A 21,741-nucleotide genomic window follows, 5' to 3' on the forward strand; every position below is an offset into this window, starting at 1 on the left:
CGATACTTGTGGCAGCTAAACACATCAAACAATTACAAATACAAAAAGCAGTAATTTATACAGACTCCCTCAGTGTGGTAACGGCTCTGCACAGTTTTAAAAAACGAAAAACCCTGTCCTTGTCTCACTTTACTCCATTTTTTGCACACTCTACACACTCAACCAACATGTTGTAGTGTGCTGGGTGCCAGGGCACCGTGCGATCCAAGGCAACGTGATGGCAGATCAGCTTGCTGCATCCGTCCACGAGGGCACCGCCACTACACCCATATCAATTCCGGCCCTCGATCTTGAGCCGTCCCTCAAACGAAAGCTCAGGGACTACTAGCAGAGCAAGTGGGACAGACACACACAAAACAAGCTACACGTTATCAAGCCACACCTTGGCCATTGGCCACCAGTATCAAAATCTCGTCTAACAGAGGTAACACTAACAAGACTCAGGATAGGACACACATACACGACACACACACATCTTTTGTCCGGTGGTGATCCACCACTGTGTGACAATTGTAGTGAGGCATTGACAGTTCTTCACGTTTTAGTCTAATGTAAACAGTTAGACACTCTAAGAAGACAACACTTTCCATTACCCTACCGACAACATATACCATTACACCCGCAATGTTTGTCGGTAGGGAACCACTTTTCACCCATAAATCATTGTTAGCTTTTTTTAAGAGATGTCAATTTTTACTATGTAATATACCCAGGCCCTGCGTAGCGTGACCTCTCAAGAGAGGTTGCTGCTGCAGGGATTACATTTAAAAGCACTTGCCTCGCAGCCCTTGGACACAAGGGCGCTGATGAGACACGTGTGCTAGTCCCCATATATTTTTACATGTTTTTATTATCAAAATCTTTGTCACCCCTTTTAATATGCATACACGCCACTGTCATGATCTTAATACTTATGTTTTCACCCGCGTTATCGCGTGGAATTTTAAGGCCCCTATACAGCCACGCAACATATCATTGTCTCATCTCTACTCATCGAAATGGCGCTCTTTGGCCATCAATTGGCCCTTGCGCCACAAAGCACCACACATCATCATCATTATTAAATACAAGTCCGCTAATTAAGGCATAAACGTCACCCATATTTATCGGTGTCAGTGCTTCAGTGCATTTCTCCGTTAAGCCACATTATCAGCACGCAAACAGACGATCTTTTTAAGTCTCTGGAATGTCATACCACGATCGTGGTTTCCTAAAAGACCAATTTTATGCAGGAATGTCACTGAGCGTAAGGATTAACCGCCTGTATATTCTACGCGGGAAGAAATTTCCTATCCCGCACATTCTATGCATCACACGGGCACAAAGTTAAGCAAATGAACAAAATAGTTAACGCAATGTCGACAGACTTGATAAGAAAACTACACGTTCCTTGCATACGTTTATGATTATAATTGCCAGATGCACGCCAGTGCACAGATGGGGTTGTAGCTCAGGCAATGCAGAGCCCACCACCTCTTCAAACGCACACTTCATTCAAATGGCTATCCACATAAAAAACATCTACGACGAGCTAGACTTTAGACCAGACTGGTACTCCGTCTTAGAGAACTGTTTGACCTCACCCCTTTTTTGTTTGTATGGCACGATGTGAAGAACTCTTCATGTGAGGAACTCACGCTGTGTTAGTCATTTAGTGCTTTTGAGTAACGCTTGAGCGCTTACTTTGGCGATTTGATTGTACTTTTGTTCGCTTGATATTGTCTTGATTGCCCAAGTACTTTAATAAATACCATTAAAAAAAGGGTGTAGCTCAGTGGTAGAGCGCTCGCTTCGCATGTGAGAAGTCCTGGGTTCAAGCCCCGGCACCTCCATTTTTTATTTGTGTGCGTTGCCCTTTCTTTTTTTTATCAAAATAAACTCTCACTGAATACGCACCAGACGTAGCTTTGGGATGCGCCATTTTGTAACACCACCAGGAAAACTCAAAGCGAAGCTTTCTGCAGAACTGAATGACGTATGGAACCACTTAACGGTTGTTCGGGCTAAAAGCTGGATGAGTCCACTTTGAATAGTAATTAAAGCATTGAGTGGACGGTCTCCAAGGAGAACTCTTTTGCGGTGAAACGTTCGAAGGAGAGTATGAAAGCAGCGTTACGCTCACCATGTCGCCACGTCGGCTAACTTCCTCCTGTCTCTTGTTGAAATTCCCGACACAAAAGACAAAAAAAAATATTGCCAGGCCTGCGCGGAACGCGCAGCACCATCACAGCGTAACCTGAAAGAGCAGCCTTACAGAGAGTTTTCTAAACTCTCTACGGTTATATGCTGGAAGCACACCTTCTGGGTACCCAGTACACCTTAAATAATCATAAGTTTTGTTTAGTATAGGCCGACATACATTATGATATTCTTCGTTATTATTCAGAGAAGCATGGCATCCGCTAAACACTTGCAACAATCTTTTTGCGATTTTTTCTGTTTCATGCAGTGACCTGACAACGACGAAGTATGTGCCACAGTTCATAGGCGATAAAGAACAAGCCTTTGTAATGGGTTGGGGTACTAGATGACCAACTCGTTACGCAGTTCGCATTGTGTGAACCCTGGTTGTTCTTTTGCTGTTATAAAACGCTTTATTACTTATACTTACGCGATTATGTTCCCGACGTCCAGCCTGCCTAAGAAAAGTTTGCACATGAGTCCCAAGCACCGGAGCGGCTCATTTGATCGTGTTTGTCGTTCCTTCCTTTTTTCTCTTCTCGAACATGCCAATATTGGCAAAGTTGTTCTTAAAGGCGTTAAACTATGCTATAATGAATGCTCAACTCGTCTGATAGTTAATGGTCAACTCTTCAAGCCTGTTTCTATTTGCTCTTCTTTAAAACAGGGATGCCCAATGTCGCCCTTTCTATTTGCACTTTATCTAGAGCCGCTGTGCTTAAGCATAATACAGTGGAGTTGAATTTGTTGGTTCAGTATATTAGGTAGTGAAGTTAAAGTGTTAGCTTATGCAGACGATGTCGCATTCTTTTGCACAGATAAGCCAAGTGTCAAAAATGTGGTATATACTACTAAAACGTTTGGCGTAGTATCAGGAGCTCGTTTAAATGCCTCTATGAGCTTACGACTGTGGTTTCGCTTGTGAGATAGCTCACCGAACGAGTTCGCAGGCATTAATTGGACAAGAACTCCTCCTACATACCTCGGTGTACTATTACATGCATATAGATTCAGCGCTCATTACTGGAAGAAATGCGTCCATAAGCTTGAACTACATGCCTAGACAATTGTTCCCTATCGACTTTCAATCTTTGGGAGAGCGGAAGCTTCCAATGCTTTCTTAGCAACAAAGCTTTACTATGTATTGCAACTTATCTATTGCGCAAGATTTTCTATAAAACGCTTTGATAAGATTTCCGCTGCTTTCATATGGTCTTCGACTTTTGAGCCTATGCGTCGTAACAATATATTCATGTCAGTCAGTGAGGGTGGGTTAGGATTAAGACACCTTTCTCTATGGTAAATAGTGTCATGATTTTTCTTTTTTTCGGGACGATTCTCATCCTGTAATCCATTCCTTCTTGCAGGTTACACTTGTTGATTGCTTAGCAGACTCAATTGTTTCATCAAACTTCTCCAGACGCTCATGCTTGTGGGGATTCATGCAGGAAATCTACCTCACAGTTCCGTTCCTTAAAGCTAGCTTTTCTGTAGAATACCTGTACACAGTATAGCGCAAGGCGCTGTATAAGGATCTACTCTTCCCACTTTCGTTGTACCGCTCACTGTACTCCAATCTTCCTGGCCACGATGTGTTGAAGCGAGTGCGTAAAATGTGTATTCCACCGAATTCAAAAACGTTCTTGTATAAACTCCACTCTGAAACATTAACGGTAAACGCATGGTTAAAAAGAAGGGGTATTTTCATTCCGTCTGTTAACTGCCGTCTATGTGATGTGCCAGAAACGATTGAACCTTGCTATGTTGGCATCAAAGATGTGATACTGTTTTGGGGTGTCCTTCAGCGAGCACTAAAAACGTTTAGACATTAATTCTTACACAATATGTTATCTTCTAACAGTAGCGCTTGATCAAGTGCCATAAAATGTTTTTTTTCTAATGGGTGTGCCCATCTCGTGGAATTGAGCCCACCACCTCTTCAAGCACACAATTCATTCGAATGGCTAGTCATCTCAAAAACATTTAGGACGAGCTAGACTTTAGACCAGACTGGTACTCCATCTTGGAGAGCTGTTAGTTTGACCTCACCCCTTTTTTGTTTGCATAACACGATGTGAAGGACTCTCGATGTGAAGAACGCTGTGTTAGCCATTGAGTAATTATGACTAACGTTTGAGCGCTTATTGTCGCCATTTGAGTGTAATTTTGTTTGCTTGATTTTGTCTTCACTGCGCAAATACTTTAATATATACGATGAAAAGAAAAAACCGGGGCTCAGCGGTAGAATACAGGGCTGGCATACGGTGGACCTTGTTTTCATACCCACTTCCCAGTGTGTCCTTGGTGCATTTTATTTAGTTTTTTTCTAATTCCGATCGATATCCGATGGAGGCGGAAATGTTGTAAGCCCGTGTGCTCAGATTTGGTGCACGTTAAAGAACCCCAGGTGGTCGAAATTTCTCGAGCCCTCCAGTACGGCGTTTCTCATAATCATATGGTGGTTTTGGGACGTTAAAATCCACATATCAATCAACTAATTCCGATCGATAGTGCTTACGGACTCTGGTGGCGACGGCGGACACCTACGGCGCCGCGCGTTAGCCATGTCGTGATTTCACAACAGGTTTCACTGTAAAACACCTACTTTTTCTTCCTCGCTTCAATGTGATTTCAAATCTATGAACACGTGGTGATTATCCCGATGGTCGACATGCGTGAGGAATGCCTCGGCGAAAACAGGACCGAGGCAACCGCTTTCGAATGCAGTTGTCATGCGCCTAATCACAAGCTATATAAGGGCCACCACTAGCACAAGCATTGCGTCATTTCAAGCTGTCCTTCTTGTCGTGCGGCCATGGGATCATCCGCTATCTGCCTCCTGTTCATCGCCACGCTTCTTCTGCAGAACGTGTTCGTTGGCAGCCTCTTTTTGCCCTTCGGTGGCATCGTGTCCGCGGCGCACGGCATCCTCGGCTTCAAGGTCTCCATGGCTGCCTCCTTGCTGTCCATGCTCAGCAAAGGATTCACTGGTACATTCAACCTTAGGGCTGGCACGGACTTCGACGATTCCCCGTCCGACGAGCACACCGGACGGAGCGGTCATTTTATTATTGACGCGACCACCACGACCGAGAAGACAGAAACTGAGGGCCCTAATTCGTCACTTCAAAACGCCCTCAAGTAAGTGCCAAGCCTTCCAGGCACATCAACAGCCTTTCTCTCCTAAATATGTACGCGTATAAGGAAAGTAATTCTTAGACAATAAGGCTATAGGAGTCTTGTGGCGACATCTTTATTGCTTGGCTAGAAGCAGTTATGTTTATTGCCTTCGTTTCAGCGAGTGTTCTTGACTATAGTATAAACGTTTAACAGTGTGTGGTGCGGACGATTATGCCTCTGCCTGGACGTTGCGCCTCAATCTAAACGCTTACTTTTCTAATAGCACTGCTTTCTTTCGCAATTGGGTTCAGTTTTGCGCCCTGGTGTCCTCTTACCGCGTCGGCAGCCTCCAGTAACACACACACACCGTAGTTTCGGGATAAACCAAATTTCTGTAAGAATTCTGTGACTTTTTACTTAATTTTTTTAAAGCAGTGCCCCTGACTGGGGCACACAAATATCCGATAAAAGGTACGTTCAACATAAAGGGGGCGTGCTGATACAACAAAGTGAAGCGGAACCTTTTGGTCTTTAGCAACATTTCGCATCATGCGCTTCATATTCGACAGACCACCTCGTTAAATATATACAACTAATTGCACGCAAGTACTTGGTTCGGTTTCAACGTTTTTCAATGCATTGAGCGACTGTGTCCGTTCATTACAACAGTAGCACATAGAAACCAGATGCCCATAACATGCATTCTTTATCTTTGATGACGAATGTTCGCACAGCATAGTAACAAAAAAATATTCCACTGCAAGCCTGCACCTACTGTGCCCGTTCCGAATACAATCTCTGTGCTTTCCCACCTCCCTTTCCCGCCAAAAATAGATGCCTTGCTGTGAACAAGTGTCACCTCTATGCCACTTTTTTGCGTTTTTTTTTGCATTCCAAACAGCCATCGCCTTTGCACTCGTCTGTACGCCAATCGATCCGTACTAATTGGGTGATTAAGGGCTACTAGGCCACAACGAATGTCCAACAGATTAGGCCCACAAGCCACTGGTGGCTTTTGCTGCTCATATATGTGACTTAGTACGACAAGTTGGCGGCATTGTACGCTAGCTCAACGGTCAGCAATTTGAATTAAACGCCACATTTTTTAGTTAAGCGCTGCGAAATATTCTCGTTTCAAAAAACGCTCTATATTTCCCACACATACGCCACGGTACCTTCGCGCCTGCTAAGTCCGAGGACGCGGGTTGATTAGCCAGTGATCGCGACCACATTTACATGGCGGTTAGATGTTGAAACAACTGTGTGTTTAGACTTTCATGAACCACCTTGGTTTAAACTATTCAGTCTCCCCCTTGCTTCCAGGACGTCTGTCGTATCGTCTGTCGTCTTAACCTGTTGTCTATAGCGTGTTGCTGTGCCACTTACAATGAAACGTTGAACACTGAGTGACAAGGTATCCAATTTCATCTCTACACTTGCAGCGTGGACGAGGAGAAGCACGAGACAGACCTGATGTTCGCCTTCTTGAAGGGCATCGACGACCACGAATGCGTTTCCCGCATGGTTTGCGAGAGCGCCGCCGACGCTTTACGCCTTGGCAAAGTGGGTAAAGCGACCAAGCATTTTTTTGACACTCACGTGGGCGTCGGAACTGGAGCGGTCTCGGTATTCATCACCGCTGCCAAGACTGGCCAATCGCGGGGCCTTGCCGGCTGTGCGCAGGCCTTCCCAGAGTGCACCGCCGACATACCTAACGTTCTCACCGCTGCCGGAATGATGTAACCTTGACTGCCGAGAATAAACGCTTTTATACATCCGTCTGAGTGTTGGCGCAGGCTATATACGTCTCTTCATCCGGCCCGGTCTGTATCGCTTCTCGACGGGACACTCATTTACCGACAGACCATATACTCGTTAGCTGGGCCACTTTAGAACGACTGTAACTTGAACTACGAGATCACAGATTTATTTTAAGTGCTGTTAGGTCATGTGCCACCAACTGTTTCCTTGGTTTGTCCTACATGAGATACCTTTAACGTCAACACTTCTTCGCCTTTCTGCTCAAAGTCAATGCCGTACTGTTGAATTCCAATGAAATTTTCCTGCTCTATGTGGTGCATTCTCGTTCCAAAAGTAGGTTCCTAGAGTGAATTGTGTGTTCTTGTGGCTGATTGCGAACAGTCACGCATTGCTGGTTACTCCGTGGGGCGAGAATTTTTGCTCTGTCGAAATTTAACAATTTCTGCAGAAGCACGCGTGACTTACTTTGTACGCCAGCTTTTTTTCCTCGAAAAATGTCGAAGACCGACATTTTTTTTCGAGGGCAACCTTCGAGGGCAGACGTGCACGACAAGAAACTCCTCCCACCGTGCGCTTGTGTTGATCTTGCAGAGCCACGGTTTTAAATTGGTCGGTACAAGCTCTAGGTGCAGCGAGTGTTTGAACTCGCAGAGTGTGAGGCTGTTGTGACTATTTGCCGCGTTTCAGCAATACTTTGTCAATGCGGTACCGCAGTTGCGAAACAACTGCAGTGGTGTTTTTTTTAGATATATTGTGGCGGTACAGCGTGAACCAAAGGCAGATAAACGTTGACACAGCGACCCTCAACAGCCGAACAGCAAGATTGCCTTTTTTATCTTCGTTCAGCCAGAGCTCCACTATCTGGTGTCCGCCAAATTCCCTTATCGTCCTTTTGGTCCACCAGTACACACGCGTCAGTATGCAGTGGTGTTTATTTGTTTTGTTTATATGTTTTTTTAAAATTATTTTGCTCTAGTTAGGCATACACTATCATCTGTTGCGACGGTTAGTGAAGCCTGTCGGTTGCATATTTGCTGCTTCACCTGCGTCAGATACGTTTCCATCGGGCAGTCACGACGGAGTAGCTGCAAAGTCTGCTGAAAATGAAACGCACACAATGCTGGGATGCAGCATCCCTTTATCAGGCGCCTTGTCCCTGGATTTGCCGTGAACGATTACTCCCGATAACAACTACTGATAAATATATTTGAAGTAGAACGATAGAACGGAGCGCTGAGCACTCGTGATCTGTCATCAAAATCCAACAAAAGTTGTGCAAGCCAAATAAGGCACTTCAGGTGTTCGGTCTTTTACAAGAAGGCATGATTCGAGCATTACGCATACGTTTGATGCTTCGGCATGGTTTCGTAGCACTGCAAAAAACTTCAGCTTTCTTTGCCAGGTGCGCCAAGGCGGCTGAGGAACCCGTTCATTACTACATATATGCTTGTCGCGTAATATTGTACTGTGACATCTTACTTAACAGATGACGAAACTTTTGCTGTCGTCAGTTTGTACACTGCGTTGGAAATGCACCCCAGTTTTACCACTTTGCCAATAGTTTCCTCTCTCATTCTAAGACTATACCGCCACGAGGTCATGATGTTGAAGATTGCGGCAGTCTGCCTATTCAAGTATAAAATTTAAATGGTGTAAACATCCACACGCAAACAAGGAATTCGCAGTGTGTACTGATCAGTGTGAATAGTCGTCGGTCATCAAGTAATCGGATAAGGGTAAAGTGCGTCAGTATTTCCACAATACTCATCAGAGACTCCAGCTTCATGAATGGTGACCGCTTAAGGACTAGATAAAACTTTAATGTTCACCTTGTGCACGTAGTCTTATCAAAAGGTTTTAAAATAATCCGGACAGTTCTTCGTGATTGGAACGCTGGTTGCGCAAACCAGCAAGTGAATATGACATGCAAAAATTTTCTAAGCCCTGCGCGTAGTGAAACACTATAATTATATGCAGGCACAAAGTTTCCTATAGACACACTACAGAGAACTCTGGCGCTAGTGTCTATGAGAGCTGCAACGTATGGCGGTTCAGCGAGCATGGGAATGGTGGGTAATTCATGGGTTGGTCTAATCTTCGTACTTTCGCTTGCGTTTGGCTTCGCATGGCTTGGGGCTGCTTTGTCACAAAACAAGCGGCGAAATTTCATCAGCTACGCTTCTCCACTTCAATATTTTTGGCCCACACATTCTAATCAAGTCGTGAAGTTAAAAATAGCTTATTTTGTTTATTAGGAACGAATACAAAGACTGCAATAAATAAATCAATATTCGCAGCCCTAAGCACGAATACTAGGAAATTCCATGTACTACCCATATTTGCATTGTCGCTGAGCAATTGCAGTGCCAGAGTCTCCTCCATATAGATTTTGGGCGTTCAACCCCACATACCAGTCGAATCTGAGTCCTCTCTATAGTTTATTTTACAAAACTAACTTTGCAGGGGTTATTCTTAGGAAAATTCAGATTCCTTTTGAAGATTTCGTTATCGTCGGGCTTCTTACAGTCGACGGTAGACCAAATGAACTCTATGACGAGTGGGAAATACTTTTCCGCAGCGGAAATGACGTTAGCATGAGTAGCGAAAAAATCCTGTTAGCTAATTTTAGATATTGACTTAAGTGCGGTTGTTTATAATACATAGTTGTAGCACTAATAATTTATGTCGTGCCAATTTTTTGATAACTTGCACATGTTGCACATAGTTTTTTTTTCATGAAACATCAAGGAGTAAACCAAAATTCATCACAGCTGGTGCGTTCGAAGTGCGACAAATCTCAGGCCAGAAATATCGCCTGACAGAGACCCATGACAGACGTGTTTGTCTGTCACACGATTCAGCCACCCGGCCAACGTATACGCACTTGCTGAATGCCCAGCCATTTTTAACTAGTGGCTGTCTTCATAGTTGTAATCATTGTCAATCAAAAAGCAAATATTACGCGTATCTCAGTTGACAGTGATTGTTTTGTTCGAGTCGAATCTCTTGTGTTTGTGTTTGTATGCTTACCTTGATTCGAGAAGTATTTCAGTACCAAACGACTTTGCATTAAGCTGTTCTGGAAATATATTCTTCATGCATTGAATTTATTTAAAGTGACCAAGAAACTTTTATTGTTTCGCCCTTGAACAATGTTTTTATTGCACCATTTTGGTGCACTGCTAAACAAGAGAGTTCAGTAGAAAGACACGTATACAGGGCTAACTTCCAGCGTATGATTTAGTCAGTAAGTGTCCCACCAACGAATAAGGCCTTATGGAGCGCACGCACGGAAATTTATAAGGTACAAAATATAAAAACAAAATATTCTTGTGAACACGTGTACATTTGCAAAAACGTATATTTACAGATTGTTGACAATGAATTTAAGATAGCACGTCAGTGTGAGAGATGATGTGTGAAGGTATGTTATCGTCGCCATGACACTACCCACGTTTCGCTACGAAAGTAACTTTCGGTCCTTGATAATTCAGTTGATGGCACACTTACAGAAGCATCTCCCATCTTTCCGGCCTCCGATATCTTGTTGATCTCTAGTAAGCACAGATTTTTTTTTCACAGCATTTGTACTCTATTTACTTAGTCGCTTCACTTGCGATTCTGTTTGCGTAGATTTGCGTGGCCCCATGACTCTACTTGGCACCATAAGTTTACATGGCTCTATGATTTTATATGGCCTTGAAATTTTACATGGACGGACCACTCGCGTCACGTAATGCACCGAAAAAAAGGGAAATGTCAGGAGTAAATAACTCCTTAATTATTTGTGTTTGTGAGACCAGTTTCAGAGGCAATTGTTGGAATTTGTTACAGGAATATGTCACTGTTTGGAGTGCATATGGCAGCATTTGTTTTTCTTACTTTCCGTGCAATACTTGTTTTTGAAATTCTGGGCTATAGAGCTCTACGCGTAATCATTACGCCATTACGATACTTTCGGGAACCCCTATAGGCATACAAATGTGAATGTTTTGTTATTTATCAGGAGGTTAGAAATTTCAGTGTTTCAGTGTTCACTGATATCTAAATCAAATATACAAAGGAGGTTGCAAAAGCAATCATGGTGATTCTATGTTTCTCTTTTTTTTAATTTTGCTAATTTCAGTGGCTTAGGCTCCTATACCAATTCACTTGGAGCGACTAGAATGTCACTTATATAGGCAGTTCCCACGCGACAGGGTCAGACGGGCTTCGAGGGCGCGGTGGCCTGCACTGCCACACGATTCGGTAATGCACTCACTCAGAAGCGCATCACCCTCACCCTCGGTTCCCAGTAATCGTCGTCTTCGCTATCTATTTCGGGACCATCATCACCATCTTCTGTGACGCTGCCTGTGGCGTCTGTCAGCCGCTCCACCACGATCTCTCCCAGCAGGCAACAATTGGCAGCGCTGGACTCCAGGGTGGCGCCGATCTCTTCAAGCTTCGCGCCACCGCCGAGGTCCCATATGGTGTACCTCCTGAAAAGCACATCGTACTATTTTATGTTCTCTTACGTCAGGTGTCACCTGAAGCCATATTTGCAACATACACGAGTGCTTGAATGCGTTCGCAACCTTTTTTTGAACCATTTGGCGTGCAACTACGTATAGCAAAAATAAAGAAGAAATAGTGCTTCGCACAAGAGATCGACGAAACAAACCGGTGCTCACGTGACTTCGTGCCAAGTTGTCTAACCAGGTCTAACCAACCTGCTAACGCTAGAAAATCTTGTAAATAGAAACTTGAAACTGCAGTGTAGTAGTGACTATCATCATCATGCGCAATCTGCTCAACGTTCACTGTGGGAGAAAGGTCTCTTCATCTCTAATTTTCACTCTCTCATACAAGTAGTTTTTATTACCTTGGTGCGATCTTCGTGGTTACATCCCTCTAAATAAATCACGACTCTCATCGAATGAATTCGATTTGCTTCATCATCGATCACGTCATCTATTTTCACACCAGATGACTGCCTGACGGGCCTACTTTTTTCTTCCTCTGTGTGAACTGAAATACCGAATACACTCATCTGATTCTCTCGCTGTACTGCCTTCAAGTCACCTAACGTCACGCCGATAATTTTCTGCTTATGTCACAATGCTTGGTCCCTGGATTTTTTCAACCCCATTGCTTCTTACAAAATTTAGTTTACAAAATATGTTAATACTGCCAACACACAATCATTATGCACTCTTTTCTCGTTTTGTACAGCGTGAAGATGGCGTTGAAATGCTCGAACGCACGTGTACCATGCCTCTGCTCTGCTTGGTGCCCCACATAATTACCAAGGCTTTTAAATATGCTCGTGGTCCGCTGCGATATGTCATCACCAAATAAGTTGACGCATTTGGTCAGAGATATCACTGCTGTTTTCTGGAGAACATCTCACTTCACGATTTATGGCTTGATGCCACGATGAATTCCTGCATTATTGTTAGGAAGGCCTCCCTTGAGTGGTGAATTTAGGTAAGTAATCGAGCTCCTGCGTACCTGGTGACCCAGCCCAGTCCAGATGAGGCCTGACTGAAATTATACGCGTGGTCTCGCGCCACGACGTACCGTTGCTTCTCTGCCACAGTGACGTTAAGACCGAGTCGAATCTTCTCTATCTCATCCTCGGCGAAACGCATCGTTAGTACAATAGCGAGGTCACACTCAATGTGGTCAGTACTGTACTGCTGCATAGCGTACGTGACACGAAGAACGCCCAGACGCAGATCAAAGCCGAAGAGCCTGCATGAAGACAGTGACAGCCTAACGTGCTGTTCTTCACTACTGCCAAAGCCGCCGACTTATGCCGGTGACACTGTGACTACATGACTGTCATTTAAAACTATTCAATGCAACGTAAAATAAGTTGCATTGAGTGCTTTTAAATGACAGTCACGCTAAAAGTTTCACTGTGACCTTAAGAAAACCATCTAACCAATTTCGACATGACATGCAGGTGCCGATTTTCTGACCTTCCACTTAGACTAACAGGAATTGACGTTTCATACAGGGACGGTTTGCATGACCAGTGGCGTAGCAACTTTTTCGCGAGTAGGAGCGGGGAGGGGGGCATACCTACCTCATATTACGCAAATATTACGCTATGTCTACGCCAGCTGTGATACATGAAAACCTTTTGATAACACACATGCAGTATGAGGTGTCAGGCGCTATCATGCTTACAGAGTTTACGTTGATAGCATTTGCGCAGAGCAGTCCTAGGCTAATACTGGACGTAGTACATGTACCTAGTTTTGTAATAGCTTGTTCACTGTTGAAAATTCAAAACATGACACAGAATGTCAAACTTTGATTGGACTAGTGTCTGCATAAAACATCGTCTGTCTGCCTTCTCGCTAGTGTCTGTGAGCATCTTTTTCATCTATCAGATGCAGCCTACTATTGTAGCACATGAACACGAACAAAGAAAGACAGGAAGGGGTGCACAAAGAAATTATGTAGGAGAACTTATGAAACATCTTAAGCTCCAAGAAGACTTGAAACATAAAATCGTTGTTAAACCATAATTCACTGAGATGGCCGTGAAAAGGCAGCAGCAAGAAGCTTGATTACGTCACAAAGGCCTGCTCGTTCATCCCACATCTAGGCAGATGTTCTGGAGTAGCTGCATCTTCAAATTGACACACAGGTGAGCTGATTCATAAGTATTCATACTACAAAAATGGATGTGCTAACATGCACAAAAGAAGGAAGTCGCTACACCACAAGCGCCGACTTACAGCCATAGAGACGCGCAACGCCGAAAAAAAAAGCCACGAAAGCTGGCTTGCGCATGCCCATGCTCGTATACATGCGCATGCCCAAGTTCGCCTGTCGGACTAGCCCTTCTACTATCCTACTGACCTGAAGTAAGGCTCGACTTCAACCTTCTTTGAATCAAACTTCTGTGGATCGAACTCCAGACTCGAGCATCCGCCTCCATTGTACGCGACGGTCGTGTCGATGGTAGCCGAGCCACACCCCCTACACAATGCCGTGCCTTGGTCACGAGGCTACAGCTGCTGCTTGGCAAAGTTGTGCCATGGTATGCAAGACTCTACCTGCATAAACGATCGTTGACGAGCAACTTGAGCTGCGCGACCGAGACTGGAGTGAAACACTTACAGAGGACGCATACGATCACTGATGAACGACTGAACGCGATTACACCCGTCATAATTTTTATGTATTAGTTGTTAACATTTTTGACAAAGAGGAGCAGCTGGCCAACAGGCAATATATATATATATATATATATATATATATATATATATATATATATATATATATATATATATATATATATATATATATATATATATATATATATATATATATTAGCAGTTGCGGTGGCATGTCCCCGTTCTAAGACGCACTTTTTCTGCAAACAGGTTGGTTGGCTACTTTGTGCACCTATTTGAAATCAGTTCTGTCCGCAACTGCTGCCCAAACCCTTGTTTTTTTTGTATCACTATGCCTTCTCGAGCGCAACTTGCCAAAAAAATTGAATCTCTTGAAGAAATTTTGAATGAGAAGTTCGACTCGCTGATTGATGATTTGGTGTTGAAAGTTAACATCAAGTTGAAAGATCTTGGTCTGGGTTAGCATGCATCGCTTTGTGAAAGTGTTCGTTTTATGAGCAAAAAGTTTGACGTAATGAAGCTGCGACAGGAAGAGCTGCAGGCATCGAACAAAGTGCTCTTGTCGCGAAATGAAGCACTCGAAAAAAGAGTTGCTGATCTCGAGCAGTGTTCGAGGATGAATAATGTTGAGATCAAGGGTGTGCCTTTATCACAGGGTGAGGATTGCGGAGTCATTGTGAGGCGAATCGGCGATTCAGTCGAGTGCCCCGTCTCACCCGCTGATATCGATACTGTTCACCGTGTTAGCTCTAAGACCACCAAAAAGAGCATTGTTGTTCGCTTCTGCTCGCTTGATTAAAAAAAAAGTGTTCATAAGGAAGGCTTGCAGAGTCAGACTACGCACTGACAAAATCGGCTTCTCTGGTGGCATTAACTTGCCAATCTATGTTAATGACCATTTGACTCTTGATAACAAGAAAATGTTCTCAAAGGCGCTGGCACTGAAAAAGGAACACCAGTGGAAGCACTTGTGGACCGATAACTGCCAGATAAAAGCCCGGAAAGCAGACGACGGCAGAGTGTATCGCATTTCCACCGAGTCCGATCTTCGTATCTTCACGTGATGTATTGTAAGCTTCCTTTCGCTCATATCCTAAGGAAGGTAGAGTTCACTCTCTCCTTTCATGGCCTTGCACTCTCCGGAATCTGTGCGGCGTCAACATTCCAAAATGAGTCGCTCCCTCATTCACTTCAATGCACGTAGCCTTCGTAAGAATATAGATGCAATCACTAACTTCATTTCCTCTGTTCGGCATGCCTTCACATTTATCTGCATATCAGAGACTTGGCTTTGTGACACAGATAACAGCATGACCAGCTTCCCGTCTAATCAAGCTGAATATTGACACCGCAAAAATGATAATCATGGGGGTGCCGCGATTTTTCTTTCCCAAGATGTCGCTTACATGCGCAGATGTGACCTTAAATTAACTGTGAATCATTGCGAATCAGTGTGGGTAGAGGTTGAGCACTCATTCTTTAACACTGAAAAAAATCTAATTCTGGGTTGCATTTATCACTCACCATCGTCGTCCCTTTGCGATTATTTGTGCAGTCTCAGTGAAGTTTTATCTAAGCTAACTTTTGAAAATAAAAACTTAGTAATTGCAGGTGATGTGAATATTAACTTGCTTGAAACTAACAGTACTCATGCAAATTACACTGATTGATTCACTGGATTTGGCTTTGAATCACTTGTTGAGTGTCCAACTAGAGTTGCATCTCATGATGCCGGTACACTCATTGATCACGTGTTATCCAACTTGGCGTCACCACCCTGCGTGGGGGTTCTCAACACCGATATCACCGATCATTTTCCTACCTTCCTCACACTCGAAAACATAACCCACACACGCAATATTAGCTATACTACATCTGTATTTAGTTCCGATTTCTTTGTTGAGGCTATCAGTACAACTGACTGGGTGCCTCTTATGTCTATGTCAGACCCAGATGCAGGCTTGCGAGCATTTTGCTCGTCATTTTTACTCGCCGTTTCGACCGACACGCGTACTGTCCTATGTAAAAAAATACAAGTATCCACATAACCCATGGATAAAAAATGGTCTTCTAAAAAGCTTAAGGAAGAAAGAAAATATGTATAAAAAAACAAGCGGCGGCCTTTTAATATGCGTCTTGCTAAACGATACAAGTCTTATCGCAGTCTATTAAATACCTTTGTCAAGCAAGCGAAAAAAGGGTACTATGAAAATGAATTTGACAAGAATAAAACTAACCCCAAAAGGCGGTGGCAGCTGCTCAACTCATTCCTTAACAAGTCATCTGCTAATGTCCCTCTAACCAATATCGACTACAATGAATCCACCTTCTTTGAGCCCAAAGAAATTGCCAATGCCTTTTCGGGATACTTTTCTTCCGTCTATACTAACCACCGCCCCCATGCGCAGTCGCAGTCGTAACTTCTCTGGGACGTACCACGCAGTCATTCTTTCTTTTCCCAACAACACCACAGGACGTCTTTTCCACTATTGCTAATCTTCGAAATACAGGGCCTGGGTTAGATGACATTTTTGTAAGGCATTTAAAACTAGTCGCACATTTAGTTTAAGATAAGCTGTGTCATATTGTCAACCTTATGTTTAAACAGGGTTTATTTCCTGCATTCTAAAAAAGCTGAGGTAATTCCAGTTTTTTAAAAAGGCGATAAACAAACAGTTTCCAACTACCGTCCCATTTCAATTCTTTCCTGCCTCAGCAGACTAGTCGAAAAATTGTTTGTTGAACGTCTGAATGGATATCTAGGTAAATTTAAATTGCTTAAAGACAGCCAATTCGGTTTCCGTCCAGGTAGCTCAACAAGTCTAGCTGTGCTGTCTCTAACTGATTACATGAAGAAAAGTATCAATTCGGGAAATTTAGTGGGTTCGATTTTTTTAGATCTCACCAAAGCCTTTGACACTGTAAATCATCAAGTCTTATTGCATAAACTTCAGTCCTATGGAATAACAGGCCCTGCGCTTACATTCTTAAGAAACTACCTACTTGACCGACAGTACACAGTACACGCCGTAAATATTTTCTCTACAACAAAATATGTTAACCAAGGAGTACCGCACGGCTCAGTATTGGGTCCTTTGCTATTTATTTTATATATGAATGATCTTCGTGATGTTCTTAGCTCTTTTGACTGTGGTCACTGTGTTCTATACGCTGATGACACAACAATATCTTCATCTGATAAAAACATTGATGCTCTTGTTTCAAAGTTAAATCTCGCATTAAGTGCCCTAATGAATTGGTGCAGCAGTAATCACTTAGTTATAAACCCCACAAAAACTAAATTTATGGTGTTTAAAAGTGCTCAGAGGTCATTATCTGCTATTCCCTCAATACAACTTGGTATTCATTCCATTTCTGCTTGTTCTGATGTCGTCTTTCTTGGCATACATTTTGACCCATGCCTTACCTTTCGCAGTTATTTTAACAATCTTAAGTAGAAGACAGCGTTTGGTATCCGCGCATTAATCAAAGGTTGCCCTTTCTTTTTCCGTGAAGCTCTACTGGCACTGTATTTTGCGTTCATTCATAGTCATATTAGTTACGGTGTAGTCTGATGGGGCAACACTTATGCTTCTCATTTATCATCAATACAGCACATTCAAAATCAGTCAATCCGCATTGTCAATTCTAGTTCTTCGCAATCCAACGTCTACAAATTACTACGCTCTTACAATATCTTGCCAGTAAATCTTTTGTTCCGGTTGAATCTTGTGACCTTATTCCACAAACTGCTGTATAATCAACTCGCATTCCCATTTATTACATATGATCTTTTGCAGAATATTAATGTGACCAAATTTGCGGCTGATAAAAGTTTCCTGTTACTTCCCGCTCATACTAATTATGGCCAAAAAACTTCCGCTTTCAGTGCGACATCCTTTTGGAATGCGTTACCTTCTAGCATTAAGCGTTGTACTTCAATTTCTTTGTTCAAAAAGTCCGTCAAAAATCATTTTCTCGAATAACCCTACTTGTGATCGCTTACCTGTTTGACTCGTTTGTTCTTCGTTTTTTATACCATGTTGCGTGTTTTGGCTTGATTTGTGATATAAAAGTGCATTTTGATGTCTGTATATTGTAAGAATTTTCTGTTGCTCTGTATAAATTTTACCGTCGATTTGTATCGACAAACCGAGGGTCCCGCTAAAGTCTGTGGTTCTGGGACATTGATCTGTATACCTTAGATTTTGTAGCTTGTTTTTGGAAATAGTAAAACTTGAAACTTGAAAACTTGAAAGAAAACTAGTCATTCCTCCCGATCGTCACTAAAGGGCGGAGAACTTGCACTTGTTGATTATCTGCCTTTGGTTACGCACGTGAAATCAATCGGTCCTTATTACGCAATCCAAATCGACCCATGCCTATTTCTAAAACCTTCAAACCGATAGGATTCCCATCATGAATAATTTCCATTGTTGAATTAAGAAACAGAAGGTTTCATTTCCAGCTGCACAATAAAATATAACTTCAGCGTGGCTGAATAGAAACCAGCTTCCGCCTTCCGCTAATGTATGGCACTTGCTGCTCTGAAATAGCTCAACCAAATTCCTGAAATTCATGTCTCTTGTAGTTGGCAAGTATTCTAACGTAATTTTTTATAAAAAACACTGTCCTGTCTTTCAGCTTGAATACGATAAAAACTTTATGGGGCGGTGAATGATGCGACGGTGACCACTGAGCAGAAATATATCAAATCTATGCAATGTGATTAGCTAATGCTTCCCACCTAGGTCAGCAACACTAACGTCAACAAAATACATAAGGCTGCGCCAAGCTGCACGACGCTCGTCAACATAAAGTAATTGTCAACATTGTGACTTCACAACATTTTGATTACTAATACCGTAAGGTATGTTGGGTTATTGCAGGAATGAATTAACACCTAATAGTAAACCGCTGTGCAATGAAATAACGCATAAATAATTTGTATACTTGAAATTACCACAGAGAAATCAATAATATGTTACAAACTGGGAAAAAGGTATGAATACCCTGAAACAAAGCGCCGTCTAAGAACACCACGTCGTTCCTTTTTTTTTGCCCCGCCGTGGTGGTCTAGTGGCTAAGGTACTCAGCTGCTGAACCGCAGGTCGCGGGTTCGAATCCCGCCTTTGGTGGCGGCATTTCCGATGGAGGCGGAAATGTTGTAGGCCAGTGTGCTCAGATTTGGGTGCACGTTAAAGAACCCCAGGTGGTCGAAATTTCCGAAGCCCTCCACGTGATACAAAGAGACAAAACATCAGAATTTGGCAGCCTGTTACGACGATTGATAGCCAGCCAAAATAAATAAAAAAGTGTTCCTAAACAAGCCATTTAGATATGTTCAAAGAAGATTTGGTATGCTCTGGCAGTTCTTTGATGTTTACTGCGTTTTGTTTTAGGAACGAAGCACCTTAGGGTCTCAGCATGTCGGCGTGTATCGTCGTCGTCTGCTGCTGTCGTGACGGTCGATTTCATTGAGCGTGACAGACCGGTTTCTCTCGCCGAGGGGATAGTTCGCTCTCTCTCTTGCCATCGCCTCAGCGCTCGCCGTGTGGCGAGAGAGAGCAAACGGCACATGTTGACTATCGAAAAGCTCCCTTGCCTGCTATAGACAACGCGTTACACAATCGTTCAACGACCATCCTTTATATATGGCTGCTGGCTCTTGGCCTGCAGTGTAATGCCGGTGGAGATTTCTCTTGCGCGTAGCTAGATAAAAAAAATTCGCAGCATGCGGGTTAAAGTTTAAGCGAACTCTTGTCTTCGCGCCTCCCTAGGTGTCACGTGAGTCGAGCTGAAATATTTTTCCCAACCTGCGTGGCTCCTTCTCCCTGATGCTTCCGGCACCGTTCTTCGTAGGCCAAATGTTCCTCAGGTGTCCGAAGCACGCGCGGCAATCTCTTGGCTATTTTTGTGCGAAGAGTCTTTATGGCAGAGGCCTCAACTTATCGGTGGCGGCCCGCGGTTCCATAGCGAATAGTGCTTCTTGATTTTGGTATAAGTCACTCCAAATATTTTGACGCCTATTACGATTATAATGCTTTGTTCCGGTAAGCTGCAAAGACCGGACAACTCTCGGGCATTTTTTTTTCGTTTTTCGTGAGGTGCCTTACGTGGTCATCTTGTACTTAAACAAAACCGCGGAACAAAAGTTCGTCGTTTAAATATCTGCATTCACATTTAATTCATTTCAAAAATCGAAATCATTACGTTCGAATCCTGATACCAAATCCCCTTCTGAAATGGCCTTGTGCGAGCTAAGGCGAAAGTATTAAGGAAGTCAAGAGACAGCTGCGCACAACCAGGGCTGACCTTTTCCTAACTATCGCCAAGCCACGCCCACAGACGCAGACGGTCTGCGCAGCCGCTATGCCGAGTTTGCCTGGCGTAGCGCTTGCCGAGTACGAACGACGAAAGGCCCATCCTACTTCTGACGGTGCCATAGCTGCAAGTGTGTGCGTTGGTGTCTGGCACTAGAGTTTGGGTATGTTTGCATGGTCTGTGACGAGCTGTGGTTGGACTCTACTGAATACGCTAAAGAAAGGCATAGCATTCTTAAAAAGGCTACGTTTATCCTCCATGATTGACCAGCCCCGCTTTTTTTATGTTTAATACAGCTCGTGTAAACGTTCTAGGAGCGAAGCTCCTCTTAGTCTAACCTTGTCCCATTTCAAGCGTAGCTGGCAGTACCTCCAGAAAAGTATAATAGATGGCGCTTTCTCATAGAAAACATAAGAACTGCAGTTGAAAGCGAATATTCTAGGTGGCGCTGTACCGCTACTTTCCGATTGGCTGCTGCGAGGGCTGTGCCAGGGTGCGCGAGGAACAAATGCCTCTCTCAGTCACCTGGATTGTCGCCGTACGGGTCGGATCGTTAGTGGAGCATGGACGAAGCGGCGTGGCGGGTGCGTAGGGCCGCGGTGGCTTATGCTCGTCACCAGACAGACAGACAGACAGACAGACAGATGCACTCTTCGCCGCACTCATCATCATTCACTCCATGGGGGAGCTGTGATTTTTTTAGACGAAAGTGTTTTTTTTTTTCAGGGTGCACTATGGCTCCGCTGACGTACTTCCGTCACGAAAGTGGCTTTTAAGAATATATACTAAGATAAATGAAAACAAAAGTCAAGCATACTTCGCGCGAAAACGAACCAGCAACCTCTCGATTCTGAGAACGTGGCGCTAACCACTACGCCACAAAACGGTCATTGTCTGGGAATGCTACCCAGGCAGCACGCCGCCGTTGGACCAATCTTGGACCAACATCGGCTAACATCGGCACCGACGTCGGGCCGACGTCGGAAGTGCAACTTCTTCCAATGTCGGGCCGACGTTCAAGCCAATGATGGGCCGACGTTTTGCCGATGTTTTAGCCAGCATGCAACCAACATTGGGCCGACGAAGGCCCATCGTATTGCCGACAAAGCTGCCAATGTTCGGCCAACATTGGGCCATATTTCAGCCAATCACATGCCATTTTTACGCCGATGTTCGCTGCACGACGAATATTGGCTACGGATGTACGGCCGACATTGGA

General features: G+C 43.7%; 1 protein-coding gene across 1 annotated transcript; it reads left to right on the forward strand.

Moving 5' to 3' along the window:
- The first annotated feature begins 4,970 nt into the window (after positions 1–4,970).
- On the forward strand, positions 4,971–7,082 carry LOC119159909 (uncharacterized). The gene is made up of 2 exons (XM_037412715.2): positions 4,971–5,322; positions 6,744–7,082. The coding sequence occupies exons 1-2, from the start codon at positions 4,997–4,999 to the stop codon at positions 7,042–7,044; spliced, it is 627 nt and encodes a 208-aa protein (XP_037268612.2). The 5' UTR covers positions 4,971–4,996; the 3' UTR covers positions 7,045–7,082.
- Positions 7,083–21,741: the final 14,659 nt, after the last annotated feature.

This window comes from Rhipicephalus microplus, chromosome 3, assembly GCF_043290135.1.
Source record: "Rhipicephalus microplus isolate Deutch F79 chromosome 3, USDA_Rmic, whole genome shotgun sequence".
NCBI classification, from domain to species: domain Eukaryota; kingdom Metazoa; phylum Arthropoda; class Arachnida; order Ixodida; family Ixodidae; genus Rhipicephalus; species Rhipicephalus microplus.

Excerpts from the sequence above, each read along its gene's own strand:
- LOC119159909 (XM_037412715.2), top strand. The coding sequence starts at position 4,997 with ATGGGATCATCCGCTATCTGCCTCCTGTTCATCGCCACGCTTCTTCTG. Across the intron at positions 5,323-6,743 it reads TCACTTCAAAACGCCCTCAA|CGTGGACGAGGAGAAGCACG; the intron begins GTAAGTGCCAAG and ends CTACACTTGCAG.